Below are 26,899 nucleotides of genomic sequence, written 5' to 3' on the forward strand. Positions count from 1 at the left end.
TACCTATAATGTGCACTCTCCTGTTTGCTTATAGGGCTAATGCATGATTTGTACTGATTTGTCTCCAGTCTTCTCTCTCTATGCTTAAGAGGACTGCAGTGTCATTGAGGTTTTCTGCCCCATTGTATCACAGATACAGGGATACATCCCCTCAGTGTGCTCCCCCACCCAAATTGGCCTGTTTCATATTTCCTGCTTTATACCTCCAATGCCTAGATACCAGTCATCTTTCAAAAGCTCTTCGGGATGATTTTATGTTGTCAACGTAATGAATATATTAATTCTATAGTAAGTTAATAAAAATTACATTTAGTATTACTCAGTTATGGTTGTATAAATATACATGACTAAAGAATTATGTTTGTGCTTTGTGAAGGATCTAAAAATGAATGTAAAAAAAATAATCTATTTTAGAGAAACAGGTTAAATACAGAGGACAGTAGGGGGCACTTGTATGACAGTGGAGTTATAAAGACATGCACAAGATTGTTCAGTTTGATTTTTGAGCTTTAACGTGTTTCTTGGAGAGTTAATATTTTTTCCTTATGTAGTTTTCTTTTTTCCCCCCTTATGCAGTTTTCTTTATGCAAAACTGACAGTTGGATTTTAAACATAAAAATATTTGGCATATTCAACAAGTTATATTTACTCTGTCAACTAAAAATGGACTTTGTTCAGATTTGTTAAATTTCTTACTTTCAGATACTCTTTGGCAAGCAAAAATTACTAGATTAAACATTATTTCATTTAACAATATCAACATACAAAGCTTTAAAAATTTGTCTGAAACAATCTATTGGAAGCCTCAATTTCTGTATGGGCGAATTCTTACTACTCTAGGTCGTGTGCGAGCCGTCACTCAGGGATCTTGTTGAAATAATTTCTTGTACAAAAACAATGAGTGAAAACAAACAAAAACCAAAACAAAACGAATGTACTTCATATTGTGTGTGACTAGAGGTACCAGCAAACACTTGAAAAATGGCTAAGAGGTTTGAACCCTTTCCACTTCATTTTATAGCCGGTGTTAGATGGACATAGCTTTCTCTTACTTGAATAACGTCGTCAAAAGGTCCTAAAGGCCAAAACAGTTAGTTGTGAGCGATCCCTCTCCTGAATTCCCTATGAGCAGCTTTGATGAGGAATAACAGTATCACTTTCAAATTGGCCCAAGCACAAAGTACATAATTACAGGTATTCCATTTTCCATACATACGATATAGTTGGCTCTGAATCAACCCATGAAAATGGATGGAGCAGAGGGCGTGCTGAATACTTCAGACTCACAAATAAATCCTAAAACTGATTTTAACCAACTGTTCTATCATTACTCCTGCTTGAATTACCAAAGATGTTTATAAGGGGAACAAATGAACATATTTTCCCCCCTTTGTTATCCTTTACCTCCCTTTTAAATGTTCTCACCCATTATTCTTTACATTCCAGCAGAACGAACTCGGGCCCTTCCTATATGTGCCCTGTGTTTTCCTGCTTCTGTGCCTTTGCTCAGGCTGTTTCCTCTGCCTGGATTTTCCTTTCATTTCTGCATCTTTTTTGTCCTTCCACATCCATCTCAGACGTCTCTGTTTTTGGTGCAACATTTTCCTCATCCCTTCAGGTAGAAGCCCTATCATCTTTCTGAACCTACATAGTATTATTGAAAGAAATTCACTTAAAAGCAGTAGTAATAACAACTGACAGCTAATGTCCATACAGTCTTTTACAAAATGCTCTTCATGTATATTAGCTCTTTGGAGCTTCATGTACAGTTTATGTCTTCTGCTTTACAGCTGAGGAAACTGAGGCTCAGGGAGGTTAAGTGACTTGCCTGAGGTCACACGCAGCTGAAATTGAATATAAATCTTATGACCTCAAACCCCATGTTCTTTCTACCAAACAATGCTATCTTATGATTCTTATCTCTTGCTACTGTGTGTTACAGTTACTTGTGAAAACGTCTTATCTGGTGCGTTACTTTGTGCTGTCCTTGTTCTCTGTGACCCTTAGATCCCATAGCACAGAGTATTGCGTATAATAAGCCATCAGTAAATGTTTGAAAGGCTGATGATGAATCAGGGAGATGTTGGTGAATGCATTTGCCTAGCACAGTGCCTGGCACATAGATGCCTGACACCTATTTGTTGGATTTAATTGTAACATGGATCAAAGACCGTAGTTAATAAGCACTTACGTAGCATTTACCAAGTGCCAGACACTTTTATAAATGCTTTGCATGATATTAAGTCATTCAGTCCTCTCAACAACTAAATGAGGTAGGTACTGTTTTTTTTTTTACATTTTACTCTCCGATGAAACTGAGGAACAGGAAGGCTAAGTGACGTGCCCAAGGCCACACAGGTGGGAAGCAGCAGAGCTGGGTTTCACACTGACAGGCGGTTGGCCCTAGAATCCGCGTGCACTCCTAATCATTATTTCAGAAGCAGTTGTTTAGAATATTTTTACATTGTGAAGTTCCTCTGGACTCCTTTCTGTGTTGGGTGTGGCGCACGTAGAGAAAAGCAGAAACAGCGAGCTTGTGACTGTAGCGTAGAGCAGTGGTTCCTGGGAGAATCACCTGGAGGGCTTGGGCCCCACCCCCAGGTTATGATTTCAGTAAGTCTGGGGTGGGGCTTGAGAGTTTCTAATTTCTTTCTTTTTTCTTTTCTTTCTTTCTTTCTTTTTTTTTTTTTTAGATTTTATTTATTTATTAGAGAGAGAGCATGAGAGGGGGGAGGGTCAGAGGGAGAAGCAGACTCCCTGCTCAGCAGGGAGCCTGATGTGTCTCAGTCCTGGGACTCCGGGATCATGACCCGAGCCAAAGGCAGATGCTTAACAACTGAGCCACCCAGGTGCCCGAGAATTTCTAATTTCTAACATGTTCTCAGGAGATGCTGCTGTTGCTGGCCTGGGAATACTTGTGTAGAGTATAAGGGTTAAGAGCATGGACTCTGGAGCTAAGCTCCCAGGGTTTGAATCTCAGCTCTGCCATTTACTGTGAGCCTGGGCAAGTTCTTAAGCCTCTCTGTGCTTCAGCCCTCATCTGTGAAGTGACCATGTTGATAGTATCTACATCCTAGGATTCTTACGGATTGAATGAAATAACACATGTGAAGTGTTTAGAATGGTTATTGGCTCACAGTAAATGTGCAGTGTTAACCTTGGTAATGGTGGTAAGACATGGTTCCTTCCTTTGTAGATTTTACAGTTTAGTTACAAAGACTAGGCTTAAGTTGAATAAATAATAAAAAATATTGTGAGATCAGATTATTAGTTCATGTGGTTCTGACCCTAAAGTCCCTTAGAGGTGAAGTGTGTGTATGTTGTGGGGCAGGAGAAGCAGTGGGGGGTGAGGAGGAGAAGAGGTACATGGGGCTAGCAGATAATGGAAAGTTCTATAATCAGAATTTGGAAAGATTGGGGCTGTCAGTGGTTTTGGTTTTGCAACCAGAGAATTGAAGCGATTGAGAGAGAAAGGAAGCAGGAAAGAGGAAAAAAAAGAGAGAGAGAGAGAAACAGAGAAGAGAAGGGGTGGGGGAAAGAGAGAGAGATGCCTGCACTGTGTTTGCCAAAGAGATAACCCACTCCTTTTCTCATTCCTCTTTCATAGAGCTGGCAGCTGGTCGATGGTGAAGTTCCTGGCAGTTTGCTCTTTGTGGGGAACAATGGCTAAGGAAGTGGTTTGCCACTGGCTTCTGAAGCTGGGCTCTGCAGCCTTGATCCTCCACAGCTGATTCACATACTTTTGATTCTTGCTGAGAAAGGCAGTTGTTAGGTTTGGGAGTTTTCAGATTCCAGAGCCAGCTGGACAGCTGACCCTCTGGTAGCTGTTTCCCAAACTACCAGCCCTCTGTCGCCTCATTTCCCTGGGCCCCTGCTTTTTGACTCTGAAGCAATATCCTATATTTAGTAAACTAGCCAGCTAGAGGTTGGGGGAGGTTTCAGGGGGATGTCTCTCCCACCTTAGAATTCTGGGTGGATGGAGTATTTGGACCCAGGAGCATGATGTGTCCTGTTAAAAAAACTTTAACCCCTTCTGCATCATCCGCCATGTTCAGAGGTGAGCTTACAGTGCTAAGAACGTACCTCTAGCTCATGGGCCAGGAACGGTGTTTATTTTTGGGTGTCCTGAAGAAAATATTTGGGAAAGGAGTGGGGAGAAGTTCAGACAGCTCCATTTATGGTTGAGCAATGCTTGGTATTCTACAGAAGGGACCATATGGACGGTGGGGAAGAGTTTAGCATTCTGATTGTTCACCTCTTGCTCCCTCCATTCAGGGATGATTGGGGACACCTCATTAACCATCAGAGCGGGACAAGTATTTCTTGGACTCAAATGAACCTCAGCCCCACATCCTGGGCATCTTCTGCCGTCCCCGCCTGCTGAATCACCACCTAGGAATGGCAGGAGCCAGGTTGCTGCCCGGAGCACCTGGAGCGCTCTGGGCATGATGCACTGTTGACTGGTCTTGGTCTCCTAGACACGGCTTGGGCCTCTCCGGGCCTGTTGGAGTGATAGGCTGGGCCTTAGCACCCCCTCCAGCTTGTTCCACAAGGCGCTGACCTACTTTTCAGAGACAATTAAGTGTTTGTGAGCAAAAGAAGGCAGTGACCCAAGTGAAGGTGAACGAGAGCTGCATTAAACAAACATTTGCAGTTACTTTTTTTTGGTCTCACACAGCAGGGTCCATCTCCGTGCAAAAGGAACGAACCACCAACCAGGCTGATACGGGGGCCACATTCCAGATTCTTATCCAGATAGCCACCCTCAAAATCTCAATCCGTCTGTCAGTGTACTTTAATATAAGAAATCACCTTTTGTGATCATTGACCTCTTTGTTTTTGGGTGAAAGGAGAAGGCTTGGAAGGAAGCTGGGGCTCTCAGAGTGAATCAGCATTGTAAGCCAGCAGTCCTTTCTGGTGGCAGTGTCCTGACTCACCCTCTGAGAGGATTCGAGTCTCTTTGTTTTTGTATAGGGTGGGCTACGAGGCTGCATGGGAGCCTAGACATTTAGGAAACGAGTGAGTAGCTTGTTTAGGTTTTCCTGTCCTGTGAGACGAGAGTAGATTCAGGCTTCACAGTGAAAGGGTACGAACTCATTTTCCCACCCCAGTCCTGGATGTCGCTTACCTTGTTAGCAAACCCCACTCCTGCCTCCCTATGGAATACGATTACTCTTGATTTGTTATCCTTACCATTGTCCTTTAGCGCTGGGGGAAGGATCCAGGGCCCCCAGAAGGGCTGTGACTCCTGTCCTACATCAGCTGGCTCCAGGACCCTGAGGGAATTGCTAAACCAGCAATTAGGCAGTTTCTTAAACTTTTTATTTTTAGCAACTCCACACACATGACAACTCCTGTAATCTCCCAGTCAATAAAAAGAAGTTACTGATAATGCACCCAGAGATCCAGATCAAATCTTAAAGTTCAGGAAGGAAGAAGTTTAGGAGGCCTCAGTCCTGCCACTCTCTCATTGGAATGAAAGCCCATCTGAAGATCTAGGTTACATATCAGAGCATGGCTTGGAAGTCGGCATGGCATCAATTTGGGTTGTGTGAATGGCTAAGTTTCTAGGGGAAGAGTATTTGAGGTGACCTGAAATTGCTCCCCTCCTCCTAGAAATCCCAGAGTCTGGTCACAAGCGTCTTTCTTCCGCTTCTATTCCTTTCTGCTTATGAAGCCTGGTCTCTGCCTCTTTTCCAGTCTCTCAGCCTCTGAATGGTGTCATTGCCTTCCCCACCTCTATCCTATACGACAACACCTGTCCTGGCATTTCCAAGTCTCTTGCTGCCAAACCTTACTTTCCTTTCCCCAGAGTTGGACCCATGTTCATTTTCTCCACCGAGCTACCGAGTTCTGCTGCATAGCATTATGCTGACTGACTCCTTTACAAATGTACAAGCTCCAGCCACAGCTTGACTCTGAACCCTGCCCTTGCTTCTCTTCTCTTCTGGTTGACTCCTGCTCCTTGTCCCTATAGCAGCTCTCCCAGACTTTCCCCTCTCCTGAGACTTGCTGCTCCACCCCACCTGGTAACTCTCAGCAGGTTATGTCTCCTTGCACTTCCCATGGCTCTGCCTCTCAGTACACCTGTGATCTTCCAGTCCTTCCCACATTCCTCCTGGGTCAGAGGGAGGCAGGCCTCTGGGCACGCACATGGTTTGTATTCTCAGTCTCTCCCCACCTAGACACTCTTTATAAATATGTTTACATTTCCTCCATCCTAGGGCAAAAATTCTTTTAAGCTGGTCTCTTCTTTCTCTTTCTGCCTTTTTTTTTTTTTTTTTTTTTTTTTAAGCCACTCGTCATATTAACCCCCTGTAGCCTGGCTGCTGTGACCACCATCCCAACTGAAACTGCCATCACCTTTGCTGACCTACTTGCAGAGTTCCTGAGTCTCCTTCACTTCTCGTGCTCTTTGACCTTGTCACAGCATTTGACCCTCTTTTGACCTCTTTCCCTCTCACTCTGTGTGCTCTCCCTGGATGAGTTTACCTACTCTGGCGATTTCATTTATCAACGTTGTCTATGTGTATGGTGATGAATTCTCAAATCAGAATCTCCAAGGACTTTTCCCTGGGGTCCAAACTTGTATTTCCAAATAACTACTGTCCTTTTCCACCTCAGAGCTTGCAGAAATTCTCTTTAATATATCCCAAACCAAAGCTCATCATCATCCCCCTTCTTTCCCCTGCCCAACCAAACCCACTTCTCTTCTTGTGTACCCTCTCTCTGATACCAGTATCATTCTCCACCTATTTGCCCGAGCTAGGGATTTGGGGTTCGTCTGTTTTTTTGTCTTCTTCATTCTCCATATCTGATTGGACACTAGTTCTGTTTGTTCATCTCAGCACCCACCCTTTCTCATCCGTCCATCCTGGCTGGATCCACGGCCCTGTTTGAGATCTTCATCATCTTTGGCTTACTGCCAGTGACTTTTGCAGGGTCCAAGTCATTGTACTCTTAAAAATTTTTTAAGATACATTTTGCAAAAGTAGTCTTCACGGAAATTATACCATGTGCTTGAGTTTTACACTTTATCCCTTGTTGAAAACTCCAGTGCTCACTGCTTTCTGTTCCTTCAGGGTGAAGTTCAGACTTCTTAGAATGGGCCTGATTCTCAGTTTCATCCCTTGTTTATGCACTTTCCTGTGCTTTGGGTGTTCTTTCTACTCCGTCTGTTCCCAGACTCCTGTTCATACTGTAAAGCAGTCTTCATGCTAGCTCAAAACTAACTAGCTTTTTATGATGTTCCGGCTTCTTTCCCCCTGCCCCAACCAGAAAAGATAGAACTTATCTCCTCATCTGAGTTCTCATGGTGCTTTATACATCCCCTTGTAATAGTACTTATCTTATTTTACAGTTATCTGTTTAATCGTCTGGCTCCTTTACACGAAGAGTTTAATGAGGGCACATCAGACCTTCTTCATCCTTGTTTCTCTGGTGCCGTACACTTGGTTGAGTTGTTGGGTTGTCTATACAGATTCTGCTGTCTCTGCATTTGGGAAGTCTCAAAGAGCTATGCTACTGTTGGATATTAGTTGTGGTAGAATCTCCCCTCCTCTTTTTATTTCACAAAGTATCTGGGTGTACTGTATGAAAATTATAAAATAACGAAAACTATAAAATTAAAGTCTCCCAAGGGTGCCTGGCTGGCTCAGTCGGTAGAGCATGGGGCTCTTGCTCTTGGGGTTTTCAGTTCGAGCCCCATGTTGGGTATAGAGATTACTTAAAAGTGAAATCTTAAAAAAAAAATTAAAGTCACCTGAAATCCCATCACTTGGATAACCACTGTAAACATTTTGCTATATTTTCTTTCAGATATTTCTTCTGTGATACATACATGTAAATATATATTTTGCAAAAATATACTGTTTGTAACTTGTTTTCTTTATGGTGAAAGTGTCAAGAAATACATACCCATATAATAATTTATATTGCTGTCAATATTCCCTCGGATGGGTGTACTGCACCTAAGCCAGTCCCCCTGTTGTTGGACTTTAAGGTAATTCTGCATTTGATGTTTTAAACAATGAGATGAATATTCTTGTATGTATGTCTGTATTTTTTTCTTTGTGCACGTGACCACATTTCTTTTGTATAAATTCCTAAGTGAGATTACAGGGTCAAAAGTCACTGCACACTTTAAAAAATTTTAGATACATTTTGTTAAATTGCCCTCCACAGACATTGTACCATGTAGTTGAGTTTTTACACTTCCGTGAGATTTTTTTCCTCTGGTAGGTTTTGTGTTGCTGTTGGAGGTTTTATGTATTGGGATGATTTTTTTTAATTTTAATTTTTATTTTTTTAAAGATTTATTTATTTAACAGAGATAGAGACAGCCAGCGAGAGAGGGAACACAAGCAAGGGGAGTGGGAGAGGAAGAAGCAGGCTCCCAGTGGAGGAGCCTGATGTGGGGAATCAGTCCCAGAACGCCGGGATCACGCCTTGAGCCGAAGGCAGACGCTCAATTACTGAGCCACCCAGGCGCCCCTGTATTGGGATGATTTAATTGAGGCTGTGTTTTAGGAAGACTGATGTTGTACCGCGTGTAACATGGATTGGGTGAGAAGGAGAGAAATCCATTCTGTGGAGGCCCTTTTAGCAATTCGGGTGTGAGTTAACAAGGATTAGACGGGAGAGGCCGGCTGTTGAGTAAAGGAGATGATGATGAGAGGCAGTGGGAAGAACTGAAAAGAACTCAACAGTGGTCTAGGTAAAGGATGCCATTACTCGAAGTGGGAAATTAAAAGGAGGTATCAATTTGGGGAGGGAAACTGTGGCTTCACTTTTAATAACTTGAGTGCTGGCTGTCATGGCATGCTCAGGTGGAAATGGCCCACAGGCAGTTGGCACGCCACAGCGACAGTCAGAAGAGAGGCAGGGCTCCGTCATCTCATCCTGAAACTTAACACCCTCCATTAATAACCTTTCCAGCACCCTCTCCTGCTGCCGGCTCGGGTTTGAGCCAGACAAGACTGTCTTCCTGGAGGGCCTTCACTCACTGTGTCTGCCATGTGGAATCCTACTCATTGTTCACAACCCACCTCAGAGTCCTTCAGGAAACCTTTGATCAACCCCACTGGAAGTTAGTTCCTAATTTCTTAAATGCTGAGGGTCATTTTTTTTCTGTATCTTTTATATTGTACTTTAATATCCCATTCGTACATGTGCAAGATTGGAAGCTCCTCAAGGTTGAGGACTGTATCATAAACTCCATTGTATCTCCCACATTATTGCCAGCACATAAGTGTCCAAAAGTAGTTGGTAATTTATGGAGTAAATGGAACCAGTTTTAATGTATTATTAATATATTGGATTATTATTCTGTACCTAACACTTAATAAAGTGCTAGCACTATTTTATGCGCATTTTCCTACTTATTTTTCTTAAATACACAGATATATTATGGGATGTGAAGTGGAGAACAAGAGATGTTAGGTGTTTCCCCTTTCACAGCCATGTTCTTTGTTTCCTCCAAGATTCTTAAGTGTGGTATATGTCCCTGCCCTTTAGCTTCCAATCCCCTCTGCTCTCCTGAAATTGCTGTTGCCAAGGTCATTAATCACCTCCTAATTGCCAGATCCAATGGGGGTTTTTCAGTCCTGATCTTACATGACCTTCCTGTGTACTTGACTCTGTGAAACGCTCCATGGTCCTTGAAAGTTTCTCCTTCCCTAACTTATTGTGACCTTATCCTCTCCTGATTTTCTTCCTTCCTTCACAGGTTTGTTTTCCTTTTGATAAAGGTGCTTTCTAGGGGTGCCTGGGTGGCATGGTCGTTAAGCATCCGCCTTCGGCTCAGGGCATGATCCCAGAGTCCTGGGATCGAGCCCCACATCAGGCTCCTCTGCTGGGGGCCTGCTTCTTCCTCTCTCACTCCCCCTGCCTGTGTTCCCTCTCTCGCTGGCTGTCTCTATCTCTGTCAAATAAATAAATAAAATCTTAAAAAAATAAAAATTAAAAAAAAAAAACAGGTGCTTCTAAGATTTTGTCTTTGGCCCTCTACAGAGTTTTCTGGAATGATCTTATTCAGACACATAGATTCAACTGCTGGGTCAGAGCTCTCTCCTGAGCTCCATGCACTTATCTCTGGGTTTTGGAGGACTTCTTTCACGTACCTTGTAGGTGTCTTTTACTCCACATGTTCCACACTGAACCCTTCATCTCCACCCCGGCAAGCCTGCTTTTCTCTTTCCTGTACCTTACTTTAAGGCACTGTCTTCCACCTAGTCACACGAGTGAGGTATTTGGGAATCATTTGAGAATCTTACCTCACATGGTCCATCCACCCACCCCCAGTCTAGCTCAAATAAAATAGTGATCAAATGCCATGTAAATAATTCTACCTCAGATTGCACACCCCTTCCTTTCTTCGCATTCCCAGTGCTGCTTTCTTTGTTATGATTCTGTTATTTCTCAGCATTTAACTGTGATAGTGTCCTAACTGGTTCCCCTCTCTTCTGTCTTGCTCCCCTTCCTTTCACAGCTGCTAGAATGCACTTCTGAAATTAATACCTAATTATAAAAAAATAGTCACTCCCAAGCATAAATGCTTTCGATGACTTTCCATTGTCTTTAGGGTGAAATACGGTTTCTTTAGCATGGCATGCAAAGCTTTCATGTCCCGTCATCATTCTTCCAGGGTAGAGAGTACCCTACACTCTAGCCATGTCAAACTATTTTAAGTTCCTTAAATGCATTGTGCTCTCTCATGTTTCTACTTTCCTTTTTCTGTCTCCAGCACTCCTGCCCCCGTCAATCTAGTTCTGTCTGGCCCCGAAGTTCCAGTTGCAGCACCATCTCCTTTGGGAAGCCTTCCCTAGGCTTCCATGTGCTTCTTTGCTTCCGTGCACCTTTACCAGCATCAGCTGCGCTGTACTGCATGTTGGTACACGTGCTCGTCTCACTCCTAGAGCATACACTGCTTGAGAGAAGAGGCTCTGAGCTCTTCACCTCTCTCCTCCGTGCTGTACAAATGGCACAGGGCAGGCTTGTTGAATGTATGAATGATTGAGTGAGGAGGTATGTGGTCCGTGGCAGTGCTGGGGTCAGGATTTAGAATCTCCAGTTCTCGGCTTTTAAGCTTTCGTTTATGTTTTGACTAGGTAATACGTTCCCGTAATTGACTATTCAAAAGGTACAAAAAGATGTTCAGCGAAAAATCTTCCTTTCACTCCAGCCAGCCTTTCCCCCTCCCTGAAGACAATCATTATTATTAGTTTTTTGTGCCGTCCAGAGATGATTCGTGCACTTATTTATTTAACAAATATTTGTTGAGCACCTCCTATGTTCCAGGTACTAAGCTAGGCTCTGGGGATAAACAGTGAAGAAAACAGATAAAAGTCCCTGACTTTCTGGAACCTAAATTCTATATATTTTTCTTCCCTCCTTTGTAAAAAAAAAAAATAAACAAAAAACATAGAGGATAACATATACTCTGACCTTTCTTTGTTTTACTTACATCTTGAAGATGAATCTGTTTTAGCTCATAAAGACCTTCTCTCCCCCCACCCCCGCCCCGCTTATTATTCCGTTATGTAGATGTACTATCATTTGTTTAGCCAGTTCCCTACTGATGGATGATCTTTTGTTATTACAAAATGCTGCAGTGAAAAGCCTGTTGCACACTTGTCATTTTGCATATGTATATCTATAGGAAAAATTCTTAGGTGTGCATTTACTGAGCCAAACAGTATATCTATTTGTAAGTTTGATGGATAGTCTGATCTATGACTTTAATTTTTTATTATGACTATTTCAAGCATGTAGACAAGTATAGATAACACTATAGCAGATACGTATGTACAAATACTCATTAAACAGCTGCTGGCACCTTACTGAGGTTCTGCCTGTTAGGTACTTTTAGCCCCTCCTTAACATTGTGATGTTTCCCCACTGAATATTAGACTCAAGATACTAGTTTCTTAGAACTCAAACGCTGCCATCCTGGAGTCATCACTGTACAATCTTTCTTGCCTTTTTTTTTTTTCCCCTAATATAACCTCATTTTTAGGAAAAGCCAGCTTCAGAGGAAAATTCCATTATGCTATTTTTAGTGTCTAGAATCTGAGTTTCAAAAATGTTTATTTTGCCTCCTTCCTCTGCTCAAAAGCAACATAGGAATGCTACGGGAAGTTGGTGGCCTGTCGTCTTGGAGACTTGTTTTATTTGCTGGTGGAGGAGCTCAGGTGAATTGAGCCAGCAAGCACTTTTCTCCCCCCGGGTTTGTCAGAATAACTAAATGTGGTTCTCCTTAGCGGGCACCTTTATCTGACATGGAGTGCAGCTGTGTCCTCTGGGTCCTGATGGATTTAATGAGAGAAGCTTTCCTGGAGGAGGGGGAAACTGTTGATCTCCATTAAACCTGGATGCCTGTAGCTCTGTCAGGATGCTTTTGTTGAAATAAATGTCCTTCCCTCCCATCTCTCTGTTGGAGGTCCATAACCTTGTTCCAGTAGTAGGTGATTCTTGTCTCTGACCTTTTTCTTATGTCCCCAGAATGCCTTGTGAGGCTATTAGGTTACTTTATGATGTTATAAACCTAGAGGGGATCTTAAGTCTTAGGTAGAGCTAGAATCAGAGGTCATGGCAGATACAGATTGACCTTAAGAGCAGGTGTTTTTGCCTTTCCTCCCAATTGGTCAGTCCTTTTCACCTTGTTTGGTCTTGTAGTATTACATAACCATTGTAGGGAGGAGAGGACTCCTAGGATTCATCTGTTTTTCCATGGACCGCACAGCCAGAAAGAAAAGGATCAAGGAGAGGGAACGGATTTGAGAGCATGTGGCCTAAAAGCACAAGGCCTTTTTATGTATTTTTAATTATTTTATTTTATTTATTTTTTTATAATAATTTTTTGTTATATTATGTTAGTCACCATACAGTACATCCCTAGTTTTTGATGTGAAGTTCCATGATTCATTACTTGCGTGTAACACCCAGTGCACCATGCAATACGTGCCCTCCTTAATACCCATCACTGGCTTGTCCCATTCCCCCACCACCCTCCCCTCTGAAGCCCTCAGTTTGTTTCCCAGAGTCCACAGTCTCTCATAGCTCATTCCCCCTTCTGTTTACCCCCCCTTTCTTCCCTTTCTTCTCCTACCAATCTTTCTACTTCCTATGTTCCTTAGATGAGTGAAACCATATGATAATTGTCTTTCTCTGCTTGACTTATTTCACTTAGCATTATCTCTTCCAGTCCCATCCGTGTTGCTGCAAGTGTTGTGAAATCGTTCTTTTTGATGGCTGAGTAATATTCCATTGTTTATATGGACCACATCTTCTTAATCCAGTCATCTGTTGAAGGGCATCTCGGCTCCTTCCACAACTTAGCTATTTTGGACAATGCTGCTGTGAACATTGGGGTGCATATGGCCCTTCTCTTCACTACATCTGCATCTTTGGGGTAAATACCCAATAGTGCGATTGCTGGATCATAGGGTAGCTCAATTTTTAACTTTTTAAGGGACCTCCACACTGTTTTCCAAAGTGGCTGTACCAACTTGCATTCCCAGCCACAGTGTGAGAGGAATCCCCTTTCTCCATATCCTCTCCAACTTTTGTTGTTTCCTGCCGTGTCAATTTTTGCCATTCTGACTGGCGTAAGGTGGTATCTCAATGTGGTTTTGATTTGAATTTCCCTGATGGCTAATGATTTTGAACACTTTTTCATGTGTCTGTTAGCACAAGGCCTTTTTAAACTTGTTGCCAGACCCCAGAGTCTAAGTCTGGTCTGTACAAAGTAGCTCTCCAAGCCTGGGTTGAGCACAGAGTGGGCAGATCTCCTTGGACCTTAGCTGTCATTTCCTCTGTGTGTTTCACCACTGGAATTGTTTAAAAACACTTGGTTCCCTGAAAGCCTCCCTTGGTTTTGCCATTTCGGTTCTCTCCTTCTAAGCATGAGGTCTGACTTCTTTTGTCTTCTGTTCCTCAGCCCTGCAGAGGCAGCTCCGGCCCTGGGGACAGCTCTTTCTTCAGATGGCAAACTCATTTTCTCTCTAGCAGACCAGAGGGACAAGGTGTAATTCAACCCCTTTTTCCATCAGACACTGCTGCCATTGGGAGACAATGAAGAAAGTGATCTTTTTTGCTCCCTGAATAGGACCATGAACCCGGCACCTGCTTTTGTTACTGGCTTCTTAAGTCACTGGAGACATTTTTGCTGTCTTCCTGGGTCAGCAGCTGCTTTGGAGTAACAGTACCAACTGGCCTCAAAAAAAAGGGGGGGTGTATTTATATGAGGAGAGTTACCTTTCATATCCCTAAACCTCTTGTCTTTAGGGCTGGTCTAGAGAGTGAGCAGTTGGAAGTCAGCTGTGCCTTCAGTTGGACCACCTATGACCCTCATCTTCCCTGAATCTGAGCAGACAGGTGATTCCTTTTTTATCCTGCTCTCTATCCCATTAGACTCTGAGTTCTGTGTTCCCAGCACCTAGGTTGGTGCCTGGTGTGTGGTGAGTACGCAACAAATGTATGTAGAATGAATGGCTGGGCGAATTCCTTGAACTGGCTGTCCAGGTTTAGCTTCCCTCGTCCTGATGTGGGGGTGCCTGTGGGAGAAGGACCTTTGTTTTTAGAAGAAAGATTGCTTTGAAAGAATTATGGAAGTAACTGACTCGTAGAGTGATTTTGGGGGACTGTGTAAACTCCAGGGTAGGGCTTTTTTTCTCTTCATCAGCCTAGAACTTTCTCCTCAGTTCTGACTCTCTACTGGCAGACTTGTCCTCCTGTTTCAGGATTTATGTCCTGAACCTGACTCGGGCCTTCACTCCACCTAGGTTCTGGTGTTCCTGAGCCCACTCAAGGGCAGGGCAGGTATTCCTTTTTAGCCGTCATCCTGTCCCTGTAGAACAGGCAGCCCTAAGGACTGCATCTCACCCACTGCCCTCTGCACTCCCCCATCTGCCTGCATTCAGTCAAGTTCCACTTCGTTCTGAGGTGTCTGTGCCTTTGTCAGGGCTGTTGGAGACAGCAGGGCTTTTTTCCCCCTCTGTCAGCAGCTGGCCAGAGAGTGCCTGTTAGACTGCCAGATTCTGAGCCTCTCACATTGTTCATCTTTGTCTGGAACTCAGGGAGCATCCCTCCTGCCACCTGAGGTTTCACCTCACTCTTCGCTGTGTGGAACCACGAGGATGAAAGATGAACAGCCACAAAGAGCATGTAGTGGTATTGGACTATGGTGCTTTGAAATGCCCTGATTTTGAGGAAAGGTCCGTGGTCTGCAAGAATACAACTGGAGTCAAGGTTGCTGCCCCCCCCACCTTTCCCAGAAGCCTTGAGTTGGAACCGTCCCTCACTTCATAATGCCAAACATCCTTGTTTTTGTTTAATTTTTATCTGATAAAATGTTATTAAACAATTCCAGTGGTGAAACACACAGAGGAAATGACAAACTAGCATGTGTTGTCTTTTAAAATGCACTTAGTTCAAGTGGCTGTTTTAAAAGTCAGTTTTTCCTGCTGTTAGATTCCTGTTGTCTGGGCTGCTTTGCTCCTTCAGGTGGGAGGAGTCTCTGAATAGGATTTTATAGTGGCGTTAAAGCAAGAGCACCCAGTTCCTCCCTGGCTAATTGATTGTTCTTTTACATTCTTAGATTCACATTGCACTATGTTGCTTTCAGATCATGACACAGGATGGATCATGCAGATCAGTTTAGAGGTTCTCTACCTGTGGTTCATTGACCTCTCTCCACTGCTAAACAACAGTTTGTATGTAGGTCAATATGTGCCCTTTTCTAGTGAGAGTGTCTTAGTTTTCATCAGATTTTCATTAGAGTTTGTGACCTAAAAAGAAAAGAATAACTAGTGTTTTTTTTTTTAAAAGATTTTTATGTATTTATTTATTTATTCGACAGAGATGGAGACAGCCAGCGAGAGAGGGAACACAAGCAGGGGGAGTGGGAGAGGTAGAAGCAGGCTCATAGCGGAGGAGCCTGATGTGGGGCTCGATCCCAGAACTCCGGGATCACGCCCTGAGCCGAAGGCAGACGTTTTAACCGCTGTGCCACCCAGGCGCCCCGAATAACTAGTGTTTTATAGGAATTTGGGCCTTCTGCTCACATAGCTAGTTTGTGGCAAAGTTGGATCTTGAGGTAGACTCTGGAATCCAGGTATTTTGACTCTACAACTCAAATTCTTTGCACTGTCCTCTATTATCCACTCTCTTCCAGGAGAAATAAGTGGAATATGCAGGAAACAGACACACGGTCTGAACTGATGTTTAATGTCTGCCTTTCTCTGTCTGCAGCCTTACTTCACAGATGAGGAATCCAAGGATCTGGTCTTTGGGACTCGGTGACCTCAAAGATATAGTGATTCTCACAGTAATTAATACATCATAGACTCTTGTTGTTTTTTTTTTTTTTTTACTGTTTCCCATTGTCTAACTTACGCTCTGTAAACATTAAGGTCCCTTTTAACCATTGAATCTTGCCCATGAAATTGTTCTTTTGAAAAGAGGAAACATATATTGTGTCCCCCTTGACTCCTAATAAATATTCAGATCTGCGCACAGTGGTTGGCTGCCTTGTTGGTACTGTTGACTGGCTGGTAGCATCGGAAGGCACAAAAGCTTGGGTTGGATACTTTTATTATTTAAAAATGTTCCCCTCCCTGCTATCTTAGCAGCTGTTAATCTTATTTAGCCTGATCTTTTCACGTGGGCACACTCCTTTTTCTTTGTTTTCACAGTGCCGCTTATACAGTTTCTTCACCTGCATCCAACCTGCATAATTGGGAGTTTTATGGAACATTATGTTTGACATTCCCCGTATTTGTTCTACCCCAAGTCACCGAATGGCGGCCTGCATGGCAGGTTGCTTGGAAAACCTTCAGGACTGGGGAGAAGGGTGTCTCTCTTGGGAGGCGTTCTTCCATGGAGTCTAACTCCGTTCGTTGCCATGGGTTTCTAGGATGCTGAGGCTTTTATGGTAAGATGAGCCAGAGTACCAGAGTGTGACTTTTAGGCAGATTGCTTAACTTATTTTCTCATATGTAAATTAAAATTTACGTTTTTTTAAATAAAGACATTTTAAAAGATGAGTATAATGATGCAGATAAACCACTTTTTAAAAAAGATTTATTTATATGAGAGAGAGAGCATGGGCACATGTGCACGAGTTGAGGGAGGGGCAAGAGGTAAAGAGAGAATCTCAAGCAGACTCACCACTGAGCACGGAGCCCATGTGGGGCTTGATCTCCCGACCCTGAGATTATGACCTGAGCTGAAATGAAGAGCAACCCAGGCACCCTGCAGATGAAGCACTTTGAATTTCTTACAATGAGATGCTATAGAAATCTCAGGGTTCCCCCCCTTATTATATAATCTGTGTAGTTTATCCTACAAGCCTGTGATTATTGGGCGGTGCGGGGGGCGGGTCATCTTTTTGAGGCTTATGGAGTAGAAGGAAATTTACATGAGCTACTGACATCATTAAAGCAAACCAAAAACAAGTCAGCTGAGCAGAATAGTGCCCTGGAGTGGGGAGCATGGTGGGGGGGTGGCTGAACTGCCTTTTCTCCTGAGTTGTCTATGGAGAACGTCCCGCCTTCCCAAGTTGTGCATTTAGCACTTAGGAAGTGGGCTTCACAGTCTCTGCTTCTGTCTCCCGGACGGACTGTGTTGATCAGCAGTGTCTCGCCTGTGTGTGGCTGTGTTCCATGCTGTAAACAGGACTGCTGCAGGCAGAGTGCAGTGTCCATTGTTTATTTTATAAAACCTGCCCCGTTGCCATGTGATATTTGCCCAAGAGCTCCTGTAGTGACATTCTTGTGTGGCGCTTTAAAGGTTTCATTCTCCAATGTTAGATGAGCCCCTAATTGGTGTCTTGAGAAGCATTAAAGCCTCTTTCCCTAGAGTTTAAACCAGAGGAGTGGTAATCCCAGTGGAGCCTGGGCTGGAGTCGAGAGAGAAGGTGGCAGATGAGGTGGCAGATGATAGGCAGGGGCCTGTTGTGGTCTCCCGCCTCATTTTTGCACAAAGGAGGGGCTGTCCCCTCCTGGGGAGGTATTTCCGCTCGCTGCAACAAATGAGGGAGCACAAAGGGCTGTAATGTAATAAGCCTTCTGTGGTGACGTCACTTGTAAATGTGGTCAAAGTCCAGTTCTTGGGGGCTCGGAGGTGCGGTGGTAGAGACAGTCGGTTCTAACGCTTTCACTTCTCAGCTGTCACCGTGCCATGCTGCCTGCTTCTAGCCACTGAACCAACACAGCTGGGCAGGGGCATGAATGCCTACAAGTACCAAAAGTTCCTGGAGGGACTCAACAACCTTAGAGGTATGATGGGGCTTCTGGCTCCCTGCCTTTATCCTTGCTGAGTTTGTGAACACTTGCTGTGTTGTGTGTTATGTGGGGTCTTTACTTTCCATCAGTTGCTCGGGGGCTTGGAAAGCCCTCTTACTCTGAGCTGGCCATAATTTTTGGTGTGTCTAGGGCTGGCATTGTAAATGCGATAGTGGGTGAGTGGGAGGGGATCCTCTTAGCTGCTTCAACAGCCGACTGTTCTCTTGCCTGAATGGGCAATGAAGAAATGTCCCCTGCTCTCTTGAGTCGAGCAGAGCTCAGGGCACTCCCGGGGCAGTGAGGGTGGAGGGCTCTTGCCATCAGGCACTGCAGCCTCACCTAGGTGTAGCTGTTTCTTGGGCCAGGTTTTCCAAGGCCTGTGTCTACAGTGAGTCAGAGTCCCACCTGGAGAGAACGGGGAATAGGGAGTGGTTGGGGGGAGGAGGAATGCAGGTTGACAGGCCTGGAAAGCCATGTAAAGGGATAAATCAGTGACTTTAAAGGAGGTAACTTTTTGATCGAATAATATTTAAAAGGAATAGTGTCTGCTTTACATGGTTGGCAGACTCTTCACTGACCACAGATGAAAAAAATGCAGGCCTCTTTGGCTCTTGAGAGGAAGATGAAGGAAATCTTTTTGCTGCTGCTTCTCTAATTAATTGGTTTTATTTCCATGTGCTTAGGAAGGTGCTCAACCCCTCCCTCTTTCATCAGCAGTCTGGATTCTGGATCCAGAGCAACCATGGGGTGGGTGCAGAGAGAGTAGGGGAGGTAGAGAGAGGAACAGGGTAAGTGGGTTTCTTTAGGGAGGAGGGAGTGGGAGACTCCCATCCTGCCAGCGTCTTTGGGTATTTTCCTTCCTTCCGTTATCTGTTGAAGAACTGTTTCTAAGAGAGCATATACATGGAAAGCTTTGTATGCTATCAAGGGATATGCAGCTGTAAAGCACTGTTCTACTAATTTCTGCTTTCTCTTTCCTTTTGTCTCCCTCTGCACCGCATAAATATTTTTTTTCCCCAGGACTCCTGACTCCTGTTTAGGTTTGGGTCTCTGCAAGCTCATCAGGCATCAGGCAGGTCTTAGCAAGAACGAGCCACATTAACTGTTGTTTCCCTGTCAAAGGAAGTTTCGAGCGGGCAGAAAGAGTCGGGACTTCTTCACCCAGACTCATGGGGAAGAGGTGTGAGACGCAGCACGGAACCAGTGGAGCTTCTCAGACACTCGTCCAGTTCTTGGGCTTTGTTGGGCTCTGGGTGAAGGGAGGGACAAGGATATACCCTTGTGCCATAGAAGAGCCCCCTTTTCTTGCCCTATTTCCTGTCTTAGAGGGATCCTTCTATATTCCTGGGCATCATGCCCACCCAGCAGAAGGAGCCCTTTCCCTCCTCTGTTTGCAAATCTCATGGAAGGATTATCAAACTTAATAACTTGAGTGTTCCTTCAGTAGAAGAAAAGGTTTGGAGTAGGAACCCAAGGCCTCTCCTTGGATGCTGAGCTCCTTAGTGTAGTTTTATTCCCTATTACCCTTGGCACCAGTCTTGTGATAAAAGGCCAGAGCTTCCTGAAGATGGATAGGTGGTGGATGGAAACTACAGGAGATTGACTTACCTACAGAATTGGAGAGTAGGACTTTTCTTTTTGGTTCTTCTTTGTGTCAGGTTTAGATGAGCGGTTAAATCACATGAGGGTGGCCGTGGCCGTGGCCTAAGTGAATCAAGTTTAGAAGTGACCTACGTAGATTCCTGAGGTTCTCAGGAGACCACCCCACACATAACCCTGTCCTCTTCTGCTGCAGGTGCTTCAGGAACAAAGTGCAGACATGACCGGTAGGGGCACTTCTTGTTTTCTTCCCACGAAACATGCATGGAGGAAAGAGTCCTTCTTCACTCCCTAAATAGGGGTTGCTTTGGTCTCCAGTTTCCTGTAACTCTTCTGACTTCCTCAGTGGAGCTAATGGTACAAATAGGTCTTGATTTGATCCTTTCAGGGGTGTAGAGTTTAGAAATTCCACCCTAGCAAAGGTTATTTCTGCTTTTGAAAGAGGTTATATTAAAACCAGCTTGGCAATCATTTATTTTCTTAACCCACCTATAAAGTTTTTCACCCCCTCCCTCCTTTGCCTCTTTCTTTTCTGGGAAGGAGTGAGTAACAGTGCTAGGAATGAACAAGTAACAGACGAGATACACCTATCCTGGGGTGTGTCCTGCGTGGGGCTGAAATCAGAGCATAGCAAAGACCACAGTTGCAGTGGCAGCTCACACTCTGCTCTTCCCGCCCCAGATCCGAGGGTTATTTTGGTTCTGCCTCTCCAAGATGAACTCAGAAGCACTTACTGCTGTGGGCATTAAACAAGAGGATATATATACAGTTGAGTGTCTGGAATGTTACCAGAGTTCACCAGATGTTGGTTCTATCTCTTCTTTCCCCGGTCCCTCCCGGAGACTTAGAATCATGATGAGTCCTTGTGCCTGCTTTAGTCCAGGATGAGCTCGGTCAAGTCACAGTCTGGCTGGGGAGTTGTAGCCCTGGTCATCCATCCACATGGTTGGCTCCTGGTCTTATTGATCTCACTGTAGGACGGTTATGATGGTTGAGACAGGAAGACAATAGCACTACTGATAATAGAAATAAAAGCAAGCATTCAGCAAATGTTAGTTATGGACAAGGCCCTGTTCTAAGGACTTTACATGTATTAATCCACGTAGCTGTTTAAATACTCCCATGGCATAGGTCATTTACATTGGAAAACCCAAGGCTTGGCTCATCTGAGAACATCGGTCCTGCTAAGGACTTCCTGGGAATATACCAGCCAAGATGGCTGTATTTGCTCTATTGGAAATAGCCACAACTGCCCAAGTGTATGTGTAACACACATTGGGGCACCTTATTTTCTGCGGGAGAGCAGAGTATGGTGGTTTGAGGTGAGGACAATAGATCTTTTTTTCCCCACACTGGCCTCCTTGAGCTGTGTCCTGTTTTCTAATCCTAACTTCATTTATATACACTGCATAATAGTCTTTATAGCGTAAAATGTATAAGATACAGCAGTCGTCTTGTTCATTAACCCAGAGAAAGCATCTGATTTAACCTTCCTTCTTTCCCAGAACTTGAATCTTTTTCGGGTGGAGAGGTGCCTGAAAGAGGGCATGTAGTTGTTGTGGTTTGGTATTTATAATCATTTCTGGAATGTTGTCGAAGCTGTTAGACAATTATTTCCTCAACTCTGGGCGTCCAGGCAGATGGTTAGATACAAACCACTGCTTTTGTCAAACTGTCTTATGGGCGGAGTATCACCCACTGTGCTTCCAGATTATGGTGAATAACTACTTCCCTTTTCCTTTTCACCTGTATCTTTGTGTATTGCAGAGGGGCTGATACAAAGAGGTCCTGCGCTTCCCTTTTTGTTTAGTTACTCACTTTGCTTTTCTTGACATGGTTCAGTTTACAGCCATTCTTCCATCTAGTGTTGAAGGGAGCTCAGTGGGAGAATAGACACATTGTAGAAGTCTTTTGAAGTACTCATCCCCAATTTCCTGTGAATCTTTGGTGCTCTGACACCAGTATTGGGGTGCAGTGTATCCCATTGTTGTGGCGGCTTCTGGGCTTTAATTTCAACTTTTCAGGCCTGCCAAAAACCATAGTCGTTGAGTGATTTCTGCCCAGATGGACCTCTCCTGTGGGTACAAGAGGTTTAACTATTGGCCCAAGTCCTTCTCTTTGGCAGAGTCCAGGCCTCTGCTGTGGCTTGGTAATTGGGGATTAACTAGGGAGGCAGAGACGGTAGTTGAAGTTGAATGATGAGAAAGTGGTTCTCTAGTCTTTTCTAAAAAAAAGTTGTGATAGGTCCATTAGGTAATGACTGATTTTTAAAAACCAGTATACTCCAGGGGCACCTGGGTGGCTCAGTCGTTAAGCATCTGCCTTTGGCTCGGGTCATAATCCCAGGGTCCTGGGATCCAGCCCCACGTCTGGCTCCCTGCTCAGTGGGGAGTCTGCTTCTCCCTCTCCCTCTGCTGTTCTCCACTGCTTGTACTCTCTCTCTCTCTCTCTGTCAAATAAATAAAATCTTAAAAAAAAAAAAACAAACCCAGTATACTCCAGCATACCCACACACTTTCACCTTTCTCTTCCTTGGCATACACTGTCCTGTTGCCTTTGCCTGGAATAACCATTGTCCTCTCTCTCTCTCTGTTTTTTTTTTTTCAGACTTATTTATTTATTTGAGAGAGAGAGAGAGAGAGAGAGAGAATGAGCAGGGGGAGGAGCAGAGGGGGAAGGACAAGCAGACTCTGCCCTGAGCATGGAGCCTGGGTTCCATCCCAGGACCCCAAGATCATGATCTGAGCTGAAACCAAGAGCCGGATGCTTAACTGACTGAGCCACCCACGCGCGCGGTCCTTCTCTTTATATACCAAACTTCCACCCACATTTCAGTGCCTAGCCCAACCTCATTTACCCCATTGTTTCCTTCCTTTCCTTTCCTTGCTCTCTCTCTCTCTTTCTTCTTCCTTTGCATTTTGAGATAGAATTCTCTTCCTCAGCACTTTAAACGTACTTATTTTAGAGCATGCCTATAGTTACCGCTATTAACTAGTTGTAGTTATTCAACTTGTTATAGTTATATTTTAGTTATAGTTCTTAAACATTTGATTTTCCTCCTACTCTTTACTTCTTGGGTAAGTTTCCTGTAACTTCTGTAAGCCTCAGTATTCTCACTTATAAAATGGGGATGATAATAAAATTTACCTCACAAAAGGTTAAGATTAGATGCAGTAGTAAGTGTAGCATCTGGCACAGAGTTAGAGCCCAGGAGATGTTCGTCATACTGTTGCTAAAGGTGGGCACCCTGACTCCTTTCTTCTTGCATCTGTTTCATTGCCTGCCCGGCATGTGTGAAGCATAAAAAGACATTTGAAGAATTGAACTAACCTCCTGTATCCAAATGTCCTTCAGTAGTCACCATAGGGGGTTAAAAAAAAAAGCCTCTGACATCGGTGCCTATGCTGTATACATTTATACAACCTTTTGTGTGGTTTTTCTCTTCACTGCAGATTTATGACTCCCGTGAGAAACTACAGTCATTTTATAGTTCTACTTAATTTTTGGTCAGAAAATGATACTATGTAAGACTCAGGCTGTTTTGAAACATTAAAACCAATCTCAAAGAATGGAAATGGACTGCTCTTGGAAGCATTGGGAAGATGGTGTTCCCAGTCCGTAGGCAGTCCCAGATGAGGAGCTCCCAGGATACCTTGGGCAGCGGCCACGCTGAGCAAGTGAGCACGGTGACCACTGACGAGCTGCGGGCTCAGTTTTAGTTCTTGGTTCTGAAGTGTCAGGTCATCGTTCTCATTATCTGATCGCTTTTCTTTGGACATCCACTTCGTTGGCCAGCCGGGAAGACTGTCCCTTAGCGCCGTGTCTGGGCAGGCAGGAGAAGTCCTCACACCCTGACACCACCCTTCAGAGATTGGCTTTTTTGGGGGGAGTTTTTTTTTTTCCCCTCTTTAATGTGGCTGGCTAATAAAGAATCTTAGGGGGAAAACGAAACAAAACAAAACTTAGGTTTTTTTCCTCTGCCATTAAAATAGAGGCACAATTTTAGCCATATAAGAAGCACAGAAAAATATGGGTAGCGCAGTTGTTAGGCTTCTGCCTTCGGCTCAGGGCGCGATCCCGGTGTTCCGGGATCGAATCCCACATCGGGCTTCTCTGCTGGGAGCCTGCTCCTTCCTCTCCCACTCCTCCCTGCTTGTGTTCCCTCTCTTGCTGGCTGTCTATCTCTGTCAAATTAAAAAAAAAAAAAAAAAAAAAAAGAAGCACAGAAAAATAAAAACCCCAAATCATGAAGATCCTACAATTCACAGATTATGTTCACACTTGCTGGGTTTCCATTTAATCTTTTTGTGTCCATATGTATAACATTGTTTTTATATATTTCGTTTTATTGTAATGTTAATTCTCTATCTTGCTGTTTATTATTTTGTGAGCATTTTTTATGCCTTTACCTGTCTGTCTACAACATTTCTTTTTCTTTCTTTCTTTCTTTCTTTCTTTCTTTCTTTCTTTCTTTCTTTCTTTCTTTCTTTCTTTCTTTCTTTCTTTCGCAGAATGGTGGTTTTATTAAAGCACGGGGACAGGACCCGTGGACAGAAAGAGCTGCTGCCTGTCTACAACATTTCTTAACGGCTATATGGAATTTATATGGATCATTATTTAACATTTCCCAGTTTTGTGGCATGCATATTTCTAATTTTTTCTGCTATGATACGATAATCAACATCCTCATAAATAAAATTTTCTATGCATTTCTGATGATCTTTTTAGGATAGATCTCTAGAAGTGGAATTACTGATCTTAATACATAGATTCAAAGCTCTGGGTGTTGGTTTTTAACTTTATTGCACTTTTAAAAGCTACCGAAGTTACCTGTAACACTTTGAATACCCCTTGGTATTCAAGCTCTTGGCCCCTTGCCCTCTAGGGATAGCTCTGTCTTCAGGCTTAATGGCCAGCTGGTTCAGATATTTTACTATGCAGTTAATTTCATCATGGGACAGGTGCCAGGTGTCTCTTTCACTTAGTCAGCAGCTCCCACATGTCATCATCTCATCACTGCACTGTTTTATTCTGAAACTTTTGTGCTAGCAACTCCAGGCATTTAAATGGCTTCATTGATCCTCCCAACCCTAGTACCTTTTCCGCTTGTACTATGAGATCCATCAGTGTTGATCAGGAAATTGCAGTACCAAAAATGACCTAATCATTGCTGTATAGAGATTCTGGATTGGAACCCCAGATTGGTCCGAGGTTGAGATTCTCTTTTTCTTTTCTTGCTGTTACTGAGCTAGAACCTAGCTAGTAGATTGGGCCAGTTTAACCTGATATAATTGGTTGACAGACTACTATGTCATCACCCTTGCTTGTGGTAGGTGACTGCCTCTGAAAGAAATCAACATATTGCAGTTAAGTGCAAATTGGCTTCTGTTACTTGGGACTGACAGCCTTAGGGTAGAATTACAGACTTGATAAGTGTACAGTCTTGTTTCTGACTTGGAGTTGACATCCTGGAGCAGACCATGTGGTTTTTCTAGCTGATGATACACTGGGGTGTTTGGAAATTAGCTTGAGGACTGACAGAAAGAAGACACGTGTATGGGACTTTGTGTGCAGGGGGTGGGGGTCAATAGAAATGCCTGTCTTTACAGCAGCCAGGATAGTGGAAAATGTCTTGAGTCACCCACAGGATTGCATCCTTCACAGTGAGAATTGTCTGCCCCTCCCATTCCCAGGGCCCTTAAGCAAACCAATCACAATGGGGTGATTCTCTCCAGTGCAAGGAATCTGGGAATCTGCATGTTTCTGGGGTGAGGCCTGTCAACATCTTTTACAGCGCTAGGCACCTATTTAGACCTTCAGTAAAAGTCCCGTAGTTTTTAGATGCATGACAGTTTTGTACTATTAAAATTTATCCCCTCCTTAATTGTGTGCTTGTGTGTGTGTATATTTAGCTCTTTTTAAAAAAATATTTAATTTTTTTAAAGTAATCTCTATACCCAGTTTGCGGCTCGAACTCACAACCTCAAGATCAAGAGTTAGATGCTCCACTGACTGAGCCAGCCAGGTGCCCCTTATATTTAGCTTTTAAAAACAATTTTTGTTTTTTCTTTTTATTTGAATATAGTTGACACACAATGTCACATTAGTTTCAGGTGTACAACCTGGTGATTTGACAAGTTTATGCATTATGCTATGTTCACCACAAGTACAGCTACCATCAAAAATATGGAATGCTTCATGAATTCGCGTGTCATCCTTACGCAGGGGCCATGCTAATCTTCTCTGTATTGTTCCGATTTTAGTATATGTGCTGCCCAAGTGAGCACCTTAACTGTATATATTTTAGGCTTACTGCATGTCACTGGCCTGGAGAGGGTTATCAGTCAATCCAAGTTCACACTGGGGTTGGCTTCTATTGCCACTGGTGTGAAATGCATGGAGAATATGGGGTTCCATGGCATAGCGATTAGTACTCTGGACTTTCAGATGTGTGGGGATAGTTCTGTGTTTTTTATTACAATAGGTGATGAGTGTTCACTATGCTTCTCTCTTCAGAGTGAGCCTATATGCTAACAAAATATAAATTATTTTTTCTCTCCCATCCTTGGTCTTGTGTTTTTTTTTTAAATTAGATTATCAGTATTGAAAGGGTAAGGCTCTTGCCTGCACCATTCTGCCACAGTTTCTTTTGGCTCTTTTCCTGGAGAAACGCCATGCTAGTCACCCTAATCATATATATTATTCGTTACAACAACTGTGGGGATGGTCCCTCTGAATGAATGCCAGTGGCTAAACAGCATCCTTTGCTCATTGTGGAGTGGGAGGAACCTTTTTAGACTTCCTGGTATGATATATATTGAAATCCTTTGATTTGGAAGATCGTTTTTTACAATTTGTTACCAACTAACTGGTTTACTCCCTGATAATGTTCCGTGCTTCTTCTCTCTTTTCTGGAAGTCCCCATATTTTTCCCTTCCCTCCCTCCCTCCCTCCCTCCCTCCCTCCCTCCATACCTTTCTGGTTTTGTTTTTGTTTTTGTTTTTGTTTTTTGAAGA

General features: G+C 43.6%; 1 protein-coding gene and 1 non-coding gene across 14 annotated transcripts in view; one reads left to right on the forward strand and one right to left on the reverse strand.

Annotated features, from left to right (window-relative positions):
• MACF1 (microtubule actin crosslinking factor 1) overlaps positions 1 to 26,899 on the forward strand; it is a 328,942-nt gene that overhangs the window by 40,929 nt on the left and 261,114 nt on the right. The window contains exon 1 of one of the 13 annotated variants that reach the window (XM_057305195.1): positions 17,768 to 18,278. The exons of 11 other annotated variants lie outside the window; for them this stretch is intronic. In XM_057305195.1, the coding sequence (XP_057161178.1) occupies positions 18,227 to 18,278 (52 nt within the window). In that variant the 5' untranslated portion in view covers positions 17,768 to 18,226. Of the gene's footprint in view, positions 1 to 17,767; positions 18,279 to 26,899 lie in introns of those variants that run through there. One more of the 13 variants, XM_057305198.1, reaches the window with a different exon arrangement.
• On the reverse strand, positions 26,064 to 26,170 carry LOC113268635 (U6 spliceosomal RNA). The gene has a single exon (XR_003321172.1). It is a non-coding gene; the product is annotated as a U6 spliceosomal RNA (small nuclear RNA).

The sequence above is a fragment of the Ursus arctos genome, unplaced genomic scaffold, assembly GCF_023065955.2.
Source record: "Ursus arctos isolate Adak ecotype North America unplaced genomic scaffold, UrsArc2.0 scaffold_32, whole genome shotgun sequence".
NCBI lineage: Eukaryota > Metazoa > Chordata > Mammalia > Carnivora > Ursidae > Ursus > Ursus arctos.